This window comes from Heptranchias perlo, chromosome 1 (assembly GCF_035084215.1).
Source record: "Heptranchias perlo isolate sHepPer1 chromosome 1, sHepPer1.hap1, whole genome shotgun sequence".
In the NCBI taxonomy this organism is placed as follows: Eukaryota; Metazoa; Chordata; class Chondrichthyes; order Hexanchiformes; family Hexanchidae; genus Heptranchias; species Heptranchias perlo.
In genome coordinates this window covers 58,294,048-58,308,312 of record NC_090325.1, presented here as the reverse complement: position 1 = coordinate 58,308,312, position 14,265 = coordinate 58,294,048, and the positions used below count along the sequence as shown (strand labels likewise).

At 43.4% G+C, this 14,265-nt stretch overlaps 1 protein-coding gene across 1 annotated transcript in view; it reads right to left on the bottom strand.

Annotated features, from left to right (window-relative positions):
* LOC137328374 (probable phospholipid-transporting ATPase IM) overlaps window positions 1-14,265 on the bottom strand; it is a 206,246-nt gene that overhangs the window by 86,066 nt on the left and 105,915 nt on the right. The window contains exons 14-16 of the mRNA XM_067994373.1: window positions 10,276-10,484; window positions 8,209-8,252; window positions 2,723-2,888 (exon numbers count right to left, since the gene is read on the bottom strand). Of these exons, the coding sequence (XP_067850474.1) occupies window positions 2,723-2,888; window positions 8,209-8,252; window positions 10,276-10,484 (419 nt within the window). The remainder of the gene's footprint in view (window positions 1-2,722; window positions 2,889-8,208; window positions 8,253-10,275; window positions 10,485-14,265) is intronic.

Below are 14,265 nucleotides of genomic sequence, written 5' to 3'. Positions count from 1 at the left end.
ACCATCCAGGACAAAGCAGCCCGCTTCATTGGCACCCCATCCACCACCCTAAACATTCATTCCCTTCACCACCGGTGCAACGTGGCTGGAGCGTGTACAATCTACAAGATGCACTGCAGCAACTCGCCAAGGCTTCTTCAAAAACACCTCGCAACCTCTACTACCTAGAAGGATAAGGGCAGCAGGCGCATGGGAACAACACCACCTGCACGTTCCCCTCCAAGTCACAAACCATCCTGACTTGGAAATATATCTCCATTCCTTCATCATCGCTGGGTCAAAATCCTGGAACTCCCTAACAGCACTGTGGGAGTACCTTTGCCACATGGACTGCAGCGGTTCAAGAAGGCGGCTCACCACCACCTTCTCAAGGGCAATTAGGGATGAGCAATAAATGCTTGCCTTGCCAGTGACATCCATATCCCATGAATGAATTGAAAAAATATATAGCGCCTTCAACTTAGTCGAAAGTCCCAAGACACTTATCAGGAGCATTACCAGACAAAATTTGACACCGAGCCACATAAAGAGATATTAGGACAAGTGACCAAAAGCTTGGTCAAAGAGGTAGATTTTAAGGAGCGCCTTAAAGAAGGTGAGAGAAGTAGAGAGGCGGAGAGGTTAAGGGAGGGAATTCAAGAGCTTAGGGCCTAGGCAGCTGAAGGCACGGGCGCCAATGGTGGAGCGAAGGAAAGCGGGGATGCGCAAGAAGCCAGAATTGGAAGATCGCAGAGGTTTCGTGGGGTTGTAGGGCTGGAGGAAGTTACAGAGATTGGGAGGGGCGAGGCAATGGGGGGATTTGAACACAAGGTTGAGAATTTTAAAATCGAAGTGTTGTCGAATCGGGAGCCAAAGTAGGTCAGCAAACACAAGGGTGATGTGTGTGTGGGACTTATTGAGAGTTAGGATACGGGCAACAGAGTTTTGTATGGGCTGAAGTTTACAGAGCATGGTAGGTGGTAGGCTGGCCAGGAGAGCATTGGAATAATTGAGTCTTGAGGTAACGAAGGCATGGATGCGGGTTTCAACAGCAGATTGGCTGAGGCAGGGGCAGAGATGTGCGATGTTACGGAGGTGGAAGTAGATGGTCTTGGTAATGGAGAAGAAATGGAGTCAGAAGTTCAAATAGGACTCCGAGGTTGCGAACAGTCTGATTCAACCTCAGACAGTGGCTAGGGAGGGGGCTGGAGTCGGTGGCTAGGGAACGGAGCTGGGGTGGGGGCCGAAGACAATTGCTTCAGTCTTCCCAATATTTAATTGGCGGAAATCTCTACTATGTCGGACAAGCAGCGTGACAAATCAGAGGCAATGAAGGGGTTGAGAGAGGTGGTGGTGAGGTAGAGCTGGGTGTAGTCAGCATACATGTGGAATGTGACATTTTGTTTTTGGATGATGTTGCCGAGGGGCAGCATATAAATGAGAAATTGGAAGGGGCCAAGGATAGATCCTTGGGGAACTCCGGAGGTAACAGTGCGGAAGCAGGAAGAGAAGCCATTGCAGATGATTCTCTGGCTACAGCTGGATAGATAGGAATGGAACCAGGCAAGGACAGTCCCACCCAGTTGAACAACGGAGGAGAGGCGTTGGAGAAAGACCGTGTCAAAGGCTGCAGTCAGGTTGAGAAGGATGAAGAGGGATAGTTTACCACGGTCAGTCACATAGGATGTCATTTGTGACTTTGATAAGGGCTGTTTCAGTGCTGTGACAGAACATATGAACAGGAGTAGGCCATCCAGCCCCTCGAACCTGCTCCATCATTCAACAAGATCATGGCTGGTCTCCTACCTCAACACCATTTTCCTGCACCATCCCCATATCCCTTGATGCCTTTAATATCTAGAAATCTATCGATCTCTCTTTTGAATGTACTCAATGACTGGAATTCTCTACCCCAGAGGGCTGTGGAGGCTCAAAGATTTACCACCCTCTGAATGAAGAAATTTCTCCTCATCTCAGTCCTAAATGGCCTACCCCTTATTCTGACACTGTGACCCCTGGTTCTAGACTCCCCAGCCAGGAGAAATATCCTCCTTGCATCTACCCTGTTAAGCCCTGTAAGAATTTTGACAGGGGCGGAAATATTGATTGGAGGGGTTCAAACGTGGAGTTGCGATAAAGATGGGCGTGGATTTGGGAAGTAGCGACACGTTCAAGGTCTTTGGAGAGGAAAGGAAGGTTGGAGATGGAGTGGTCGTTTGCAAGGACAGAAGGGTCAAGGGTGGGTTTTTTGAGGAGGGGGCTGATAACAGTGCATGGTATAACACTTCTAAAAATAAATTCAAATATAATTCTACTTATTGTAAGCAATGCCATGGGAGACCTGCTAGTTTGTAAGATTAATCTGGAAGCAGAAGTAGTTACAGTTGTGTACTACAATGGAGCATGCAAAATGTTGGATTTTACAGGGGATAAATCGAACCTTACTCTTTAGATTTTAATCTTCCCCCCCCCCCAACCTATCCCTGCCAAAATGCTGGGGGCAGAATAATTTCTTTTTCTAACACTAAATTGTGTTACAGAAGTGTCTTCATGAAATTCAACAAAAAAATGAAGAAATTATACAAAGCAACACTATATTTTGCAAAAGTAGCAGTACTTCCAGTATTGAAAAGAGAATGCCAAAATGTTTCAATAACTAAACTTCAAAGAAGAAGGTAAAATTCAACTCCTTTTCTCATCCTTAATAGCCAACCTCCTCTTTCCCAAGAATCACATTTCTTACCTTTGCATTTTTCCTCAGGCATCACTGTGTGGCAAAGTGAAAGCAGGCGAAAAAATTCATGGACTTTAGGGTCACCAACTTTAACAGCTTCCACAAGACTGTGGTCATAGAACACAAATTTCGGGTCTGCCATAGAATTAAATGTAAAGTCCACTTTCTCTGTTTTCTGTGGAGATGAAACAATATGAAAATATTTTAGCTTTTTCCAAATACATGCTTATTTATTGCTTGTGTATTAAAATGGAAAGTATTACTAACACATAAACTCTAAGGTTTGAGGGAAATTCCCATTTCCACGAGGCAACCAGTATTATTTGTTTTCTGTTCATACATCGTGATGTTGCGATAAAGTATAGTAACAAAGCTGTTGCAATATCGGGTGTACAGTTTGGGATGTTTGATTTCTTTCAGCAAATGATTCCATTTAGTGGAACAATATACTCTGATAATTTTCATTAGCTTTAACAAACAATTTTGAAGTGTTGTATGTATAAGGCCTTATGTGCAAATTAAATAAAATTGCAAGAACATGAAATGCTGTATGAATTAAATATTTATGTAATAAAGCACAATAGCACATTTATCATATCATCAAACAAATGTATTGAACGAATACGTCGACATAGTACGGTGCAGGAATACATACAATTTAAATATTTTGGGGGTAATTTTAACCTAACTTGCTGGGCAGGAAGCCCACGGGGTTGTGTGGAACGCTGGTTTTAATGGAGAGTAAATTCAGACGGCTTGTAAAACCAGCATTCGCCCCGATCTGTCAGTTTCCTGGCAGGTGGGTTAGATTAAAATTGCCCCCTTTCTCTTTATTGTGAAGACATTGACCTCTTTTGAACACTTTTGTTGCAACTCATTAACGCCTGCTTGAAAACAATAGAAATTGCTGTAGTCTCATGTTTCATTAAAGAAATCTTCTGGCACATAATCCTTTGATTAAAGTTACTAGACCAGTTTTCTACTGTGTATGGTGCAGATAATAAAATCGCTAGGGCAGCTTTTAGCTAGCTATCTGCTAATTCCATGCATGTTGATGTTTTTCACCAGGTGCCCTTGTATTGCTATATCCTGCTCTGGCATTTTTGAACCAACACAATAGTGCTCCCTCAACAACAGGACCTTTTCTAGCCCATTTTGTTTTCTTTTCTTAATTGGTTTCTAATGTGTCACACACTCTTTCATGATGCCATCGTGGTTTCTCAGTATTATGCTGACTGAAGATTGTGCCTAACCAAAATGAGATACTGAGGCCTTTTAAGGACTCAAGGGGATTGAATTCCCAGGGTAGCCAAGGACCTCCCCATGGTTTTGCAGATCCAGCCTATCTATTTCAGTAAGAATCTTAATTTTGTCTTGTAAGGCATTTTCTTAAAAGTCATAAGTGTCTCTTGAGGTCACTTGGTATGTTGTGTTTATAATTAGAAACACCTATTGAATAGAACAGTTTTTTGCAAAAATTGTTAATCTGTGCCTAATGAGCTTGACATTATTGAAACAAGTCTGAGGAATTTGTCTAAAGTTGTTTACCTGTGTTAAGTATGTGCTGATCAGCAGGATTTTTAATCAGCAATCTACTCATTGATCTGAGCTACAATACTGTACGTTACTGTCTATTTGTATCTTTTATTGTTTTCATTTCCTTTTTGACTGTACTCTTGCTATTATGGTACTGAAAGTTTTTTTTAACTTATTCTTAGCCCCAGCTGCTATGCTTTTCTCGAGGCCTCTTTTTGTCCATCTGATCACTCTTTCACTGTGCTTCTTCATTTTCTTGTATTCACTCCAGTGAGCTCCTCCTTCTTTCCCTCTTCAGGATTTGTACAGGCCACTTTTCATCTTTTAATTTGTTTGTTAACCAGGATAATTCCATTAATCACTGATTCTCTAAGCTGGACTTTATCATGCATTTAATTCTGAATTATTTACCCAATTTAAAATATAATTTAATGGATTTATTTAAAAAATTTTGCTTGCAGCTGTCTCTATTTTTCCCTAATCTGGTACCGAAAGTCCTTGGCTCTTCTGGCATATGCCTGACATAACTCTGACAGGTGTGTGGTGAATGGGCCTGAAAATAAGCTGAGACCTGGAAATGCTGGGAATTCCTAGAGGGAATGGCCTTTACCTACCCCATACAAGGCTAGTGAGTGGAGGGGCAGGGCCAGGGGCGGGAACTCCCTACGTTGAGAGTCCCCGCAATCTATGCCTAGTACGCCGAGAAGAAAGAGACATACTGACCTCTTCGATGGTGCGTATGTGTCCCACTTTGGGGGTCCAGGCCAGGGTCATGGCCTGGATCCCAAAATATTTTAGATATGTGAAATTCTTTGTTAATTCAGGATGATTCCGCAGTGGGGGGGGGGGGGGGATGCACTAGCACCCTCCCATTGGCCTGAGCAGCAAGGCCACATTTTGCGGCATTCTACGGCAGGCAGGTGCTCTCAGGTGGCGACAATTCTGCTGAGGCCTTTTAAAGACTCAAGGGGATTGAATTCCCAGGGTAGCCAAGGACCTCCCCAGACATAACTGTCCCAAAATCGCCCAGGGCCCAATTATAATTTTGGGCCTATTAAATATAAAACATTTTGCAAATCCTATTTCTTCCTTTGCTCATTTCTACTACCCATTTTGAAAGTGGAAGCAAATTTAGTAAACTCAATTTTCATCGGTCGAAACTAGGCTTGGCTGGATCATTTCTCAGCTATTAAAAAGGTTTAGAAGATTGGCATCTGTTTATATATCAACTCAGGAAAAGAGCTGCTGAACAAGTGTACTCATTTATCAATCATTCAGTCCAACATCTTCCTGATCAGTAAACACTTCTGCTGCATTGCAAGGCTTGAAATGTTTATGAAGTCTCAATCATCTTTGAAAATATAAGAATTAATTTTATTTTCATCTTGAGCAAAATAGGTATTATGAAATTATCTTGTGAATAATGTAATTTATCTAGACAGGGAGTGCAGAACTAGAGGTCAGGTACAAAAATAATAAGCCTCAGGTGAAATTACAAATTGGAATTTTTTTCTCCAGAGTAATAGAACAGACTTCCAGCAAAAATAAGTAATGCTATGCCAATTAATATCTTTTACGAAGATCAGTCAAGGAACAGAATTGAATGTTATAATGGTAAGTGCAGATAAAGATGGTTAAACACAATAATTACTGAACTTCTAAGACCATGAAAATGTCATGCCAGGAAAGGCCAGGTCAAGGATGAATGATATAGGTTGTAAGGTTAAATGGATGTTATGTAGTTTCACATCTTAGCATAAATTGGGCAGAGTCCATGAAAGAACAAATTGCACATGACTGCAAGTGGGTACTTCAATGCAATATTGCAATAACAATCGACTTAAGAGAGATAAATTATTGTTAGGATAACAGAAGACCAACAAGGCAGGAACTTTAAAGGCTAATTTCCAAGTTTTATGACTCTGGTTGGACCATTATATGCTCCCCTGTTGGAGCGGTGAGCAGCAAAATCATCCTGGTTCTGTGGAGCGGGCACCCCAACAACGTTGTTAGTGGGGCAGGCACGTGCCCCTATTATTCAAATAAGCCTGTCCCCAGAATTTGAGACGAGATCAGGTTGACGGCAAACAGGCAGATGAAAGTCTCAGCTTGCCACACTTCCAATATGGGCCTTCTGGGCCCTGATTTTCAGTTTTGAAGGATCTATATTCAATCTGGGAGTATTAAAACACCAGCCACTGCAGTAACTTTTTACAGAACTTTCTTCTCACACATTAGAACAGCTCAAAACTGCAAATGAATCTGCTGGAGGTACAAAATGAACAGAAGATTATTAAGCAAAGCAGGGAAAGCTACATGGCTTCTGAATTAAAAATCTGATAACTTTATTTGAGAAGGAGTTTCCTATTTTTAAGATATTTTCTCCCCTTCCTGTTTTCTTGGTTCCTTACACACCAAATCGAGCAGAGGGCAAGCAACCTTCTACCTGGCTTCCACCACCGCTGCTAAATTTAGCAACTAGCAGATGCACATGACAGGACTCTACCAAAGGCTGCATTTACACTACAACTGTAGCATTCGTACAAAGCAGTTTCTCCTCAGATGAGTCTCACTCTAATTCACCCTGACTCTGGATTTATAACACAACTTCTTTACGTTGATGGATATTAAACTGCACTGTATCTATGCTACTGGTATAGTATAAATGCTGCTTAATATTCCCTCTCTCCCTGTGGGGAAGGCCCCTGCTTCCTGTCACCACTTCATAGTAGATGAGATTGGGAAATCAGTATGTGGTAGGTATTGGGTGGAAATATGCATCCTACCATTCACTGGAGTAGTATACTAACAGCCCAAAATATTGCATCACCAGATCACCTCAGCCATAAGATCTTTTTTTAAGGGAGAATTTTGCATCAACATCCTGGGGGTCACCATTGACCAGAAACTTAATTGGACCAGCCACATAAATGCTGTGGCTACAAGAGCAGGTCAGTGGCTGGGTATTCTGCAGCAAGTGATTCACCTCCTGACTCCCCAAAGCCTTTCCACCATCTACAAGGCACAAGTCAGGAGTATGATGGAATATGCTCCACTTGCCTGGATGATTGCAGCTCCAACAACACTCAAGAAACTCAACACCATCCAGGACAAAGCGGCATGCTTGATTGGCACCCCATCCACCACCCTAAACATTCACTCCCTTCACCACCGGTGCACCGTGGCTGCAGTGTGTACCATCCACAGGATGCACTGCAGCAACTCGCCAAGGCTTCTTCGACAGCATCTCCCAAACCCGTGACCTCTACCACCTAGAAGGACACGGGCAGCAGACACGTGGGAACAACATCACTTTCACGTTTCCCACCAAGTCACACACCATCCCGACTTGGAAATATATCGCCGTTCCTTCATCGTCACTGAGTCAAAATCCTGGAACTCCCTACCTAACAGCACTATGGGAAAACCTTCACCACAAGGACTGCAGCAGTTTAAGAAGGGGGCTCACCACTACCTTCTCAAGGGCAATTAGCGATGGGCAATAAATGCTGGCCATGCCAGCGACGCCCACATCCCATGAACGAATAATATAAAGGTATTAAAAAAAATGATGCAGTCTGAGGCAATGTTAACAAGGACAACTATCTCACAAATTTGACCCTGGTGGAAGCAAAGATAGAATTTGAAAAACTGTACTCTGGGTCCTAATGGGTTGGTCAGAGATTTTCCATAGCTTAATACTCAAACAACCTTCATTCAGCAAGTAAGATTAAAAAAATCTATAAATGCTGAAAATAAAACTTAGCAAGCTCCAAGCATAACAATTTCTCTGTATTTCTTTTGATTCTGTGCAACTGAGATGCTTGGCTAAGAATCAAACCAGTATCCTGAAGACCCTGCTGTTTGTAGAGGATGAATTATAGCATGATTACATACATATTTTTATTCTATGTTATGTAGAACATAATAAATCTAGAATAAGGGAGAAAAATTCTTACTGCTGTAATTTCTGTCCTTTGTCCAGCAAAATCATATACATAACCTGTTAACACAAAAAAGCAACAAATGGTTTCAGCTTGATAAAAGGCAAAAATATTCTAAATGTAATACTTCTTTCAAAGTAAATGCATTTCAAATTTTCTATTCAATATTATTTATTGAATGTACTCATAGTTCTCACAATGCATACATTTCCCACTTTGAATCTGATGACCAAACTAGGCAGTCCTAATTAAAAGACAATGGAGGTTAGCATGAATACTGTTCTGCATCTCACACTGAGGAAACAGCACTGAGATGCATCACATATGTGCTATTAGACTTGATGCCACTGATAGGCTGATAGCAAGTAGCCCTCCAATTTTCCTTACCGACAGCAAACCTAAGTTAATAACAACTTAATGCTGTTTCCTTCCTTACTTATCTATTCTTATCTTAAGGTGAGGTATCCATCAGCCTCAACCACACCTGAGTCCTGCTCTCCACACATGATCCTGTACAAAGCCTCTTCCTGTGCAATGTGTACATTGTTTTTGAGCATCAAACATAGCTCTATGTGACACGGGGATTAGAAGGCCCACCAATACAATTAAAGTTCTGAGCAAGCTGTTTTCCAACTCTTTCTCCAGTTCCCCGCAAGTCAGCAGCTATACACTGCCATGTAAAAACAGAGAGAGAGAGAGAGAGAAAGAAGCCTCACTCTGAAATATGGAATTGAGCTCATTAACTAACCAAGTAAAAGATCAATCAACATCCTCCTTCAATAGCAGATGTCTAAACTCCAAGCAATGCAAGGTAGCCGACAATAAGTTTCAGGCAACAATCACGTGACAGGCATTGTAAATTGATCATGACACATCTCAGGTGGGGTGAATTGCATTCTCAAAATTAAAAATACCACTGGGGGAGCAAATGCTCCCCAGCTACTCTTAAGCTGATGCTACGGAACACTACAATTCTGTTAGACATCTTTGGTGCGTCCACATTTGGGTATCCCAAACATATATTTAGAAAAGCATCCTTTGCAGCTTCTCCAATGACTTAACAAATCTATCCAATGAGTATCTGTGCCACACTGAGAGGAAGATCCCAATCTGTGCTAAGTTAGCTAAGCTCAACCAGGGCGGCAGTAGGAGTACTACAGTTGGCCTCAGTGCCCTTGGGTTAGGCCAGGGAAAATTGGTAAGGGGTCTAGTTCCTGATCACTATCTAGCAAACTAAATAACTTGATGTGCACTTGAGTTGATATTGCTGAGGATATTACAGGGCTCATCTGAAATTGTCCTACAATTGAGTAGCCTGACAATACTCATTGTCAAGGTTCGCACATGAATATGGCCAGTTTTGTAAACTAATAGGGAGCTGCCTTTGCTTGTGGAACTGTATCCCAAAAAGATGCCAACACCCCCAGGAAAGGAAGGGGGGTCGTAAAATTGGGAAAAGGAAATAAAGCATTTACTGCACATCATTCTTTTTTATCATATCCACTAGGATCTAGCCTGAAACTGCCAGAGAAGAATTTATGTGACTGACCTTCAATACAAAAAGAGAAAGATACGAGAATCACGTTTTATCTTTGTTTTGTTTGAAAATCCAAACCATAAGCCCAAACTATCTATTTACAGTAAACAAAAATATAATTTGGAGGAAGGGGTATGAAGCAAAAGAAAAAAGTAATTATGGATGCCTTCCTACTTGAATCTAGTGAACCATATTAGATTTGGCACAGCTTTGCAGTTTGTTCCAAATGGTTGGCCATATTCACATTACAATTTTGTGTAAAAACTAAGTAAATGACATTTACTAGAGCAGAACATACATGTTTGATTCACTTGGAATTTCTGAGGGGGTTCACCTGATCTCCTGTTGTAACTTTAGTGGAAGACCAGTGCAACACCTGGAGAAATGGCGCAAATGATTAAAGCCAACTGTTTATGCCATTTCTCTGGGGGTTCTACTGATCTTCCAATGAAGTTATAGCAAGAGATCAGGAAAACTCTGTGGAAATTCTCCTTTATTGTGCTTTACAGAAGCATCTAGACTAAATGCATTTCGCAGTTCCTTACCATACATTTTGCCATTAATTGTGCATTTGTTGAATAGCATGATGTTCTGTGTCAGAGTCCCTGTTTTATCGGAGAAAATATACTTGATTTGTCCAAGCTCCTCAGTTAATGTAGTAGTACGTGCTAGTGCAGGAATGTCCTTCTTTGGGTAATACATTTTACTATCCCAATCAATATAGAAGCTACTACCCAGGCGTATTACTTCAATACTAGTGAAAAAAATAGAAGATAAATAAATATTAGAAAAATCAGTCAATTATTTTCTTTAAATCATTGATAATTTATCTGCAAAATAAAACAGTGGTCCAATCGGAGTAAGTTTAAAACATATTTTTAGATTTCCTTCTCTTTTAATAATATACATTGTATTATATAATAAGCCATGTTCTTAACATATACTTGAACTGCTCATACTTTAATCAGTTCTGGTGAAGAAAATGATGGATTTGCTGGAGCGGTGAAAATGATGGTGCAAACTGATGAATACATCACAAAGGTAGAACCAAACTTGTTTTTTCTCCTGGCATAACAGTCTTGCCTTTTAATGCCAGCAATGTACACCAAGAGATGTGGGGCCACAGTGATTAATATGTGATACTTGGGCCATCACACATGATCAACATCATTGTGTCGATTACATTGCTGAAATTGGCCTTTTAAAGTTAAGTTCTCTCCCCAAAGCCCTTGATGATGCTGGACGCCAGGGAGGCAGAGATAGCCCATATGCCCAGCATTATAAGGGCACAATGTCACACAGATATTTCACTATGTCCACACGGAAATGGGATGGCCCTTTTTGCACCCACTCCCACTACTGGTGGAAATTTTGATGGGTGGAAAAAGAGGGACAACTAGTGCAACCCGGTCCCACCCCAAAATCCATCCCAGCCTACCCAGATTATGGCACCATCATAATGATCTTAGGGAGGAAATTTCAGACTACTATCTACTAACCTCCATATTGCTCTGCGGCCTGCTGCTCCACTCTCAAGCCTACCCAGGTCCCTCCAGGCCCACTCCAAGGCCTCTGAGACCCTAAGCATTCCAGGCTAGTTGGCTCAAGGCCCACTTCAAGACCCAAGCTCGCCTGCTCCAATTGATAGGTTTACCTAACTCAGTGTATATACTGTGTTTTCCAGACTTTTCTGTGCTATTGAGCTGTGAGTGGTAAGCAAACAGTTCTGTAGAAATGGAAGTCAGGCAATTACACTAGAAAGATGAAAAAAAACACAAGTAATGCTGAAAGATTATGAAAATTACTCACTCATGAAAGTGAAACTTTTCCAGAGCCAGCAAGAATTTTTTTTTCTCTCTAACAATATATCTATTTTGAGTAGTAAAATTCTTAGGGTGTGAGAAAATTTTTGTTGTGTCTGTAGGGAGCAAAGTATTCTGATTGGGTCCAAATTCACATCAACTGATCAAAACAACTAATGCTTACCTCACGTCTCTGAGCAAATCTCTGATAAAGTTTTTCAAAATCTGTTCAGTGACCATATTGGTTCCCCAGGAATTCCACTCTAAAATTTAATGTAGTATAATAACAGGCTAAAAAAAATTAATTAATTTTGGAAAAAAGTCACAACACTTTCCTACTAAATCCAGACATCTCGGCCCCGATATTACCAGGGAGGCGGGATGGCAGCAGGGGGACGGCTGGGCGCGTGGGTAACCCACCCAGTGAAATCGGTCCGTTTCCCACACGATCGCGGGTAAATTGAAGCCACTTATCATAGCTTCCGGGTTTTCTGTCGTCAACCTGCGCAGCAGGCAGACTACGCACCCGCATCACAGGCTGTCAGCTGGAGCAGCCCTATTTAAAGGGGCAGTCCTCAAATGCTGCTCTTGCAGCAAACAACCAAAATTATAGAATGGAGCAGACCAGGGGAAAGGCTGCTCCCAGACTTACCGATGCTTCACTCCAGGTCCTACTGGATGGGGTGAGGAGGAGGAGGGATATTTTCTACCCGGCGGACGGAAGGAAGTGGCCTGTCTCTGCCACCAAGAAGGCCTGGCTCGAGGTGGGAGAGGAAGTCACCAGCAGCAGCAACATCTCCCGCACATCAATACAGTGCAGGAAGCGTTTCAATGACCTAACTAGGTCAGCCAAAGTGAGTACACTTACTCATTCTCCTACACTCCGTCTTCCACATCACTGCCCCCACCCCACAACTCCTTATGCACTGCTAACACTACACTGTCACATCACTCCTCACACCCACTCAAACCTCATCCTCAACTTACCTGCACTTCCCCACCTCCCCAGTACTCATCCCACCACTACCACTCAATCCAATCCTCATACAACGTCATGGCTCTGTCTCATACTCACCTTCTGATGCATCTCTTTCACGCTCAGTCTCACCCAAACCAATGCATTCAGCGGCTCGCCACGTCACCATTCCTCACTCACGCCTCTCTATTTTTTCTCCTTATAGGAGAAGAGAGCCCAGAATGCACGGGAGAGGGCGAAGACCGGAGGGGGGGCCGCAACATCTGGTCGTCCTCACAGACGCGGAGCAGGAAGCTCTTGAACTAAGCCACACCCTTGAGTGCTTGTCCGTTGGGGACGCCGAGACTGCCACCCGACAAACGGCTGGTGACAGAACTTTAACATTCAGCACTCACAATAGCAAATGATGTTAACATGCCTTGCCATCTTCAGCACCTCAACATCTGTCATCATGCTTAATATTGCCTTTTGTCCTCTCAGAGGCCTTCATCGACCGCCGTGACGGCGGAGGGGATTCCTCAGGGGACCAGCTGGCCTCTGAGGGGGCACCATCACATCTGAGCGAGCCATCCACCAGCGCAGATACACATACCTCAGTGGGTCCCCGTCCTCACTTAGTTGGGGTCACACATGGTGAGTCACCACACGTGAGCACGAGAAGACACTGGTGGCGGGGACAACTGTGGAGAGCCCGCGTGGGTGGGAGCACTCTTCTCCAGGCTCTCCTCAGCTGGACACAGATGCTGAACCCTGGGGGCCATCCATGAAAAGGAGAATGATCGAGGGGCAGCAGCGCATTTGCGACGTGTTGGAACAATGCCATGCGCACTCTTCACAATCGCGCAGAGGATGGATAAGTCCAACTCCTGCATGAGTTGAATGGTTGCACAGGTAGAGGAGGGGGTCTCTGAGATACTGTCACAGGGATGTGAGGGCATCTCAGAGATAGTGTCGCGGGTAAGTGCGGGAATGTCTGTGATGGAGGGAAGGCTAGCCTCCATGGAGCTTCGAGCACAGCTCACCAATGATTCTATTGAGGCCCTGACAACGGCCCTTCGGACTTAGGGTGAGCAACTTTCTGCCGCCTTAAACAGGCAGGCAGGTACTCTGGCACTGGCCTTACAAAGCTTCATACATGTCCACCAAACCGTCGTCTAGCAGAGTGGTAGGAGTGATGTGGGCCTGGCCCAGGGGAGGGAAGATGGCAAAAGGGGACATAGAAGTGGGGACGCCATTCAAAGCGACCCCACGTCTCACCCGTTGCCCCACTCTCAACCAGTACCTGCAATGCTGCCTCCTCTCCAGGTGGCTGAGTCTGCCCCTGCACAGGTACAGGTGGAACAGTCTTTGGAGGGGCCCTCAGGGGCACTGAAACCCAGAGGGCGTAGGCCCAAAGCATCTAATCGGTCAGGGCATGAACAAGAGCAACCTGCCACTACCTCTGCTGCAGCCACAGGGGAAGGAGTACTCGTAAGCGTACGGCGAAGGTTTTGTGAGCACAAAGGGGACGCACAAGGGTGTATGACGGTTTGTCACGTTTTTTATTCATATTTGATTTTTGTTAATGGCACATTAAATATTATTATTGTCACCACTACTGCCATGTCTTGGCCATTCTTAACTGGCTTGTATAATAAGTCCCTTTCATGAGGTTCACCATGAATGCCCACACGTGATGCCACCGATTGGGTCACTCTACAGTGGGTGTATGTGTCGTTGCACAACTATTTTGAGCAGGGGGCGGGTGGTGCTGGTGT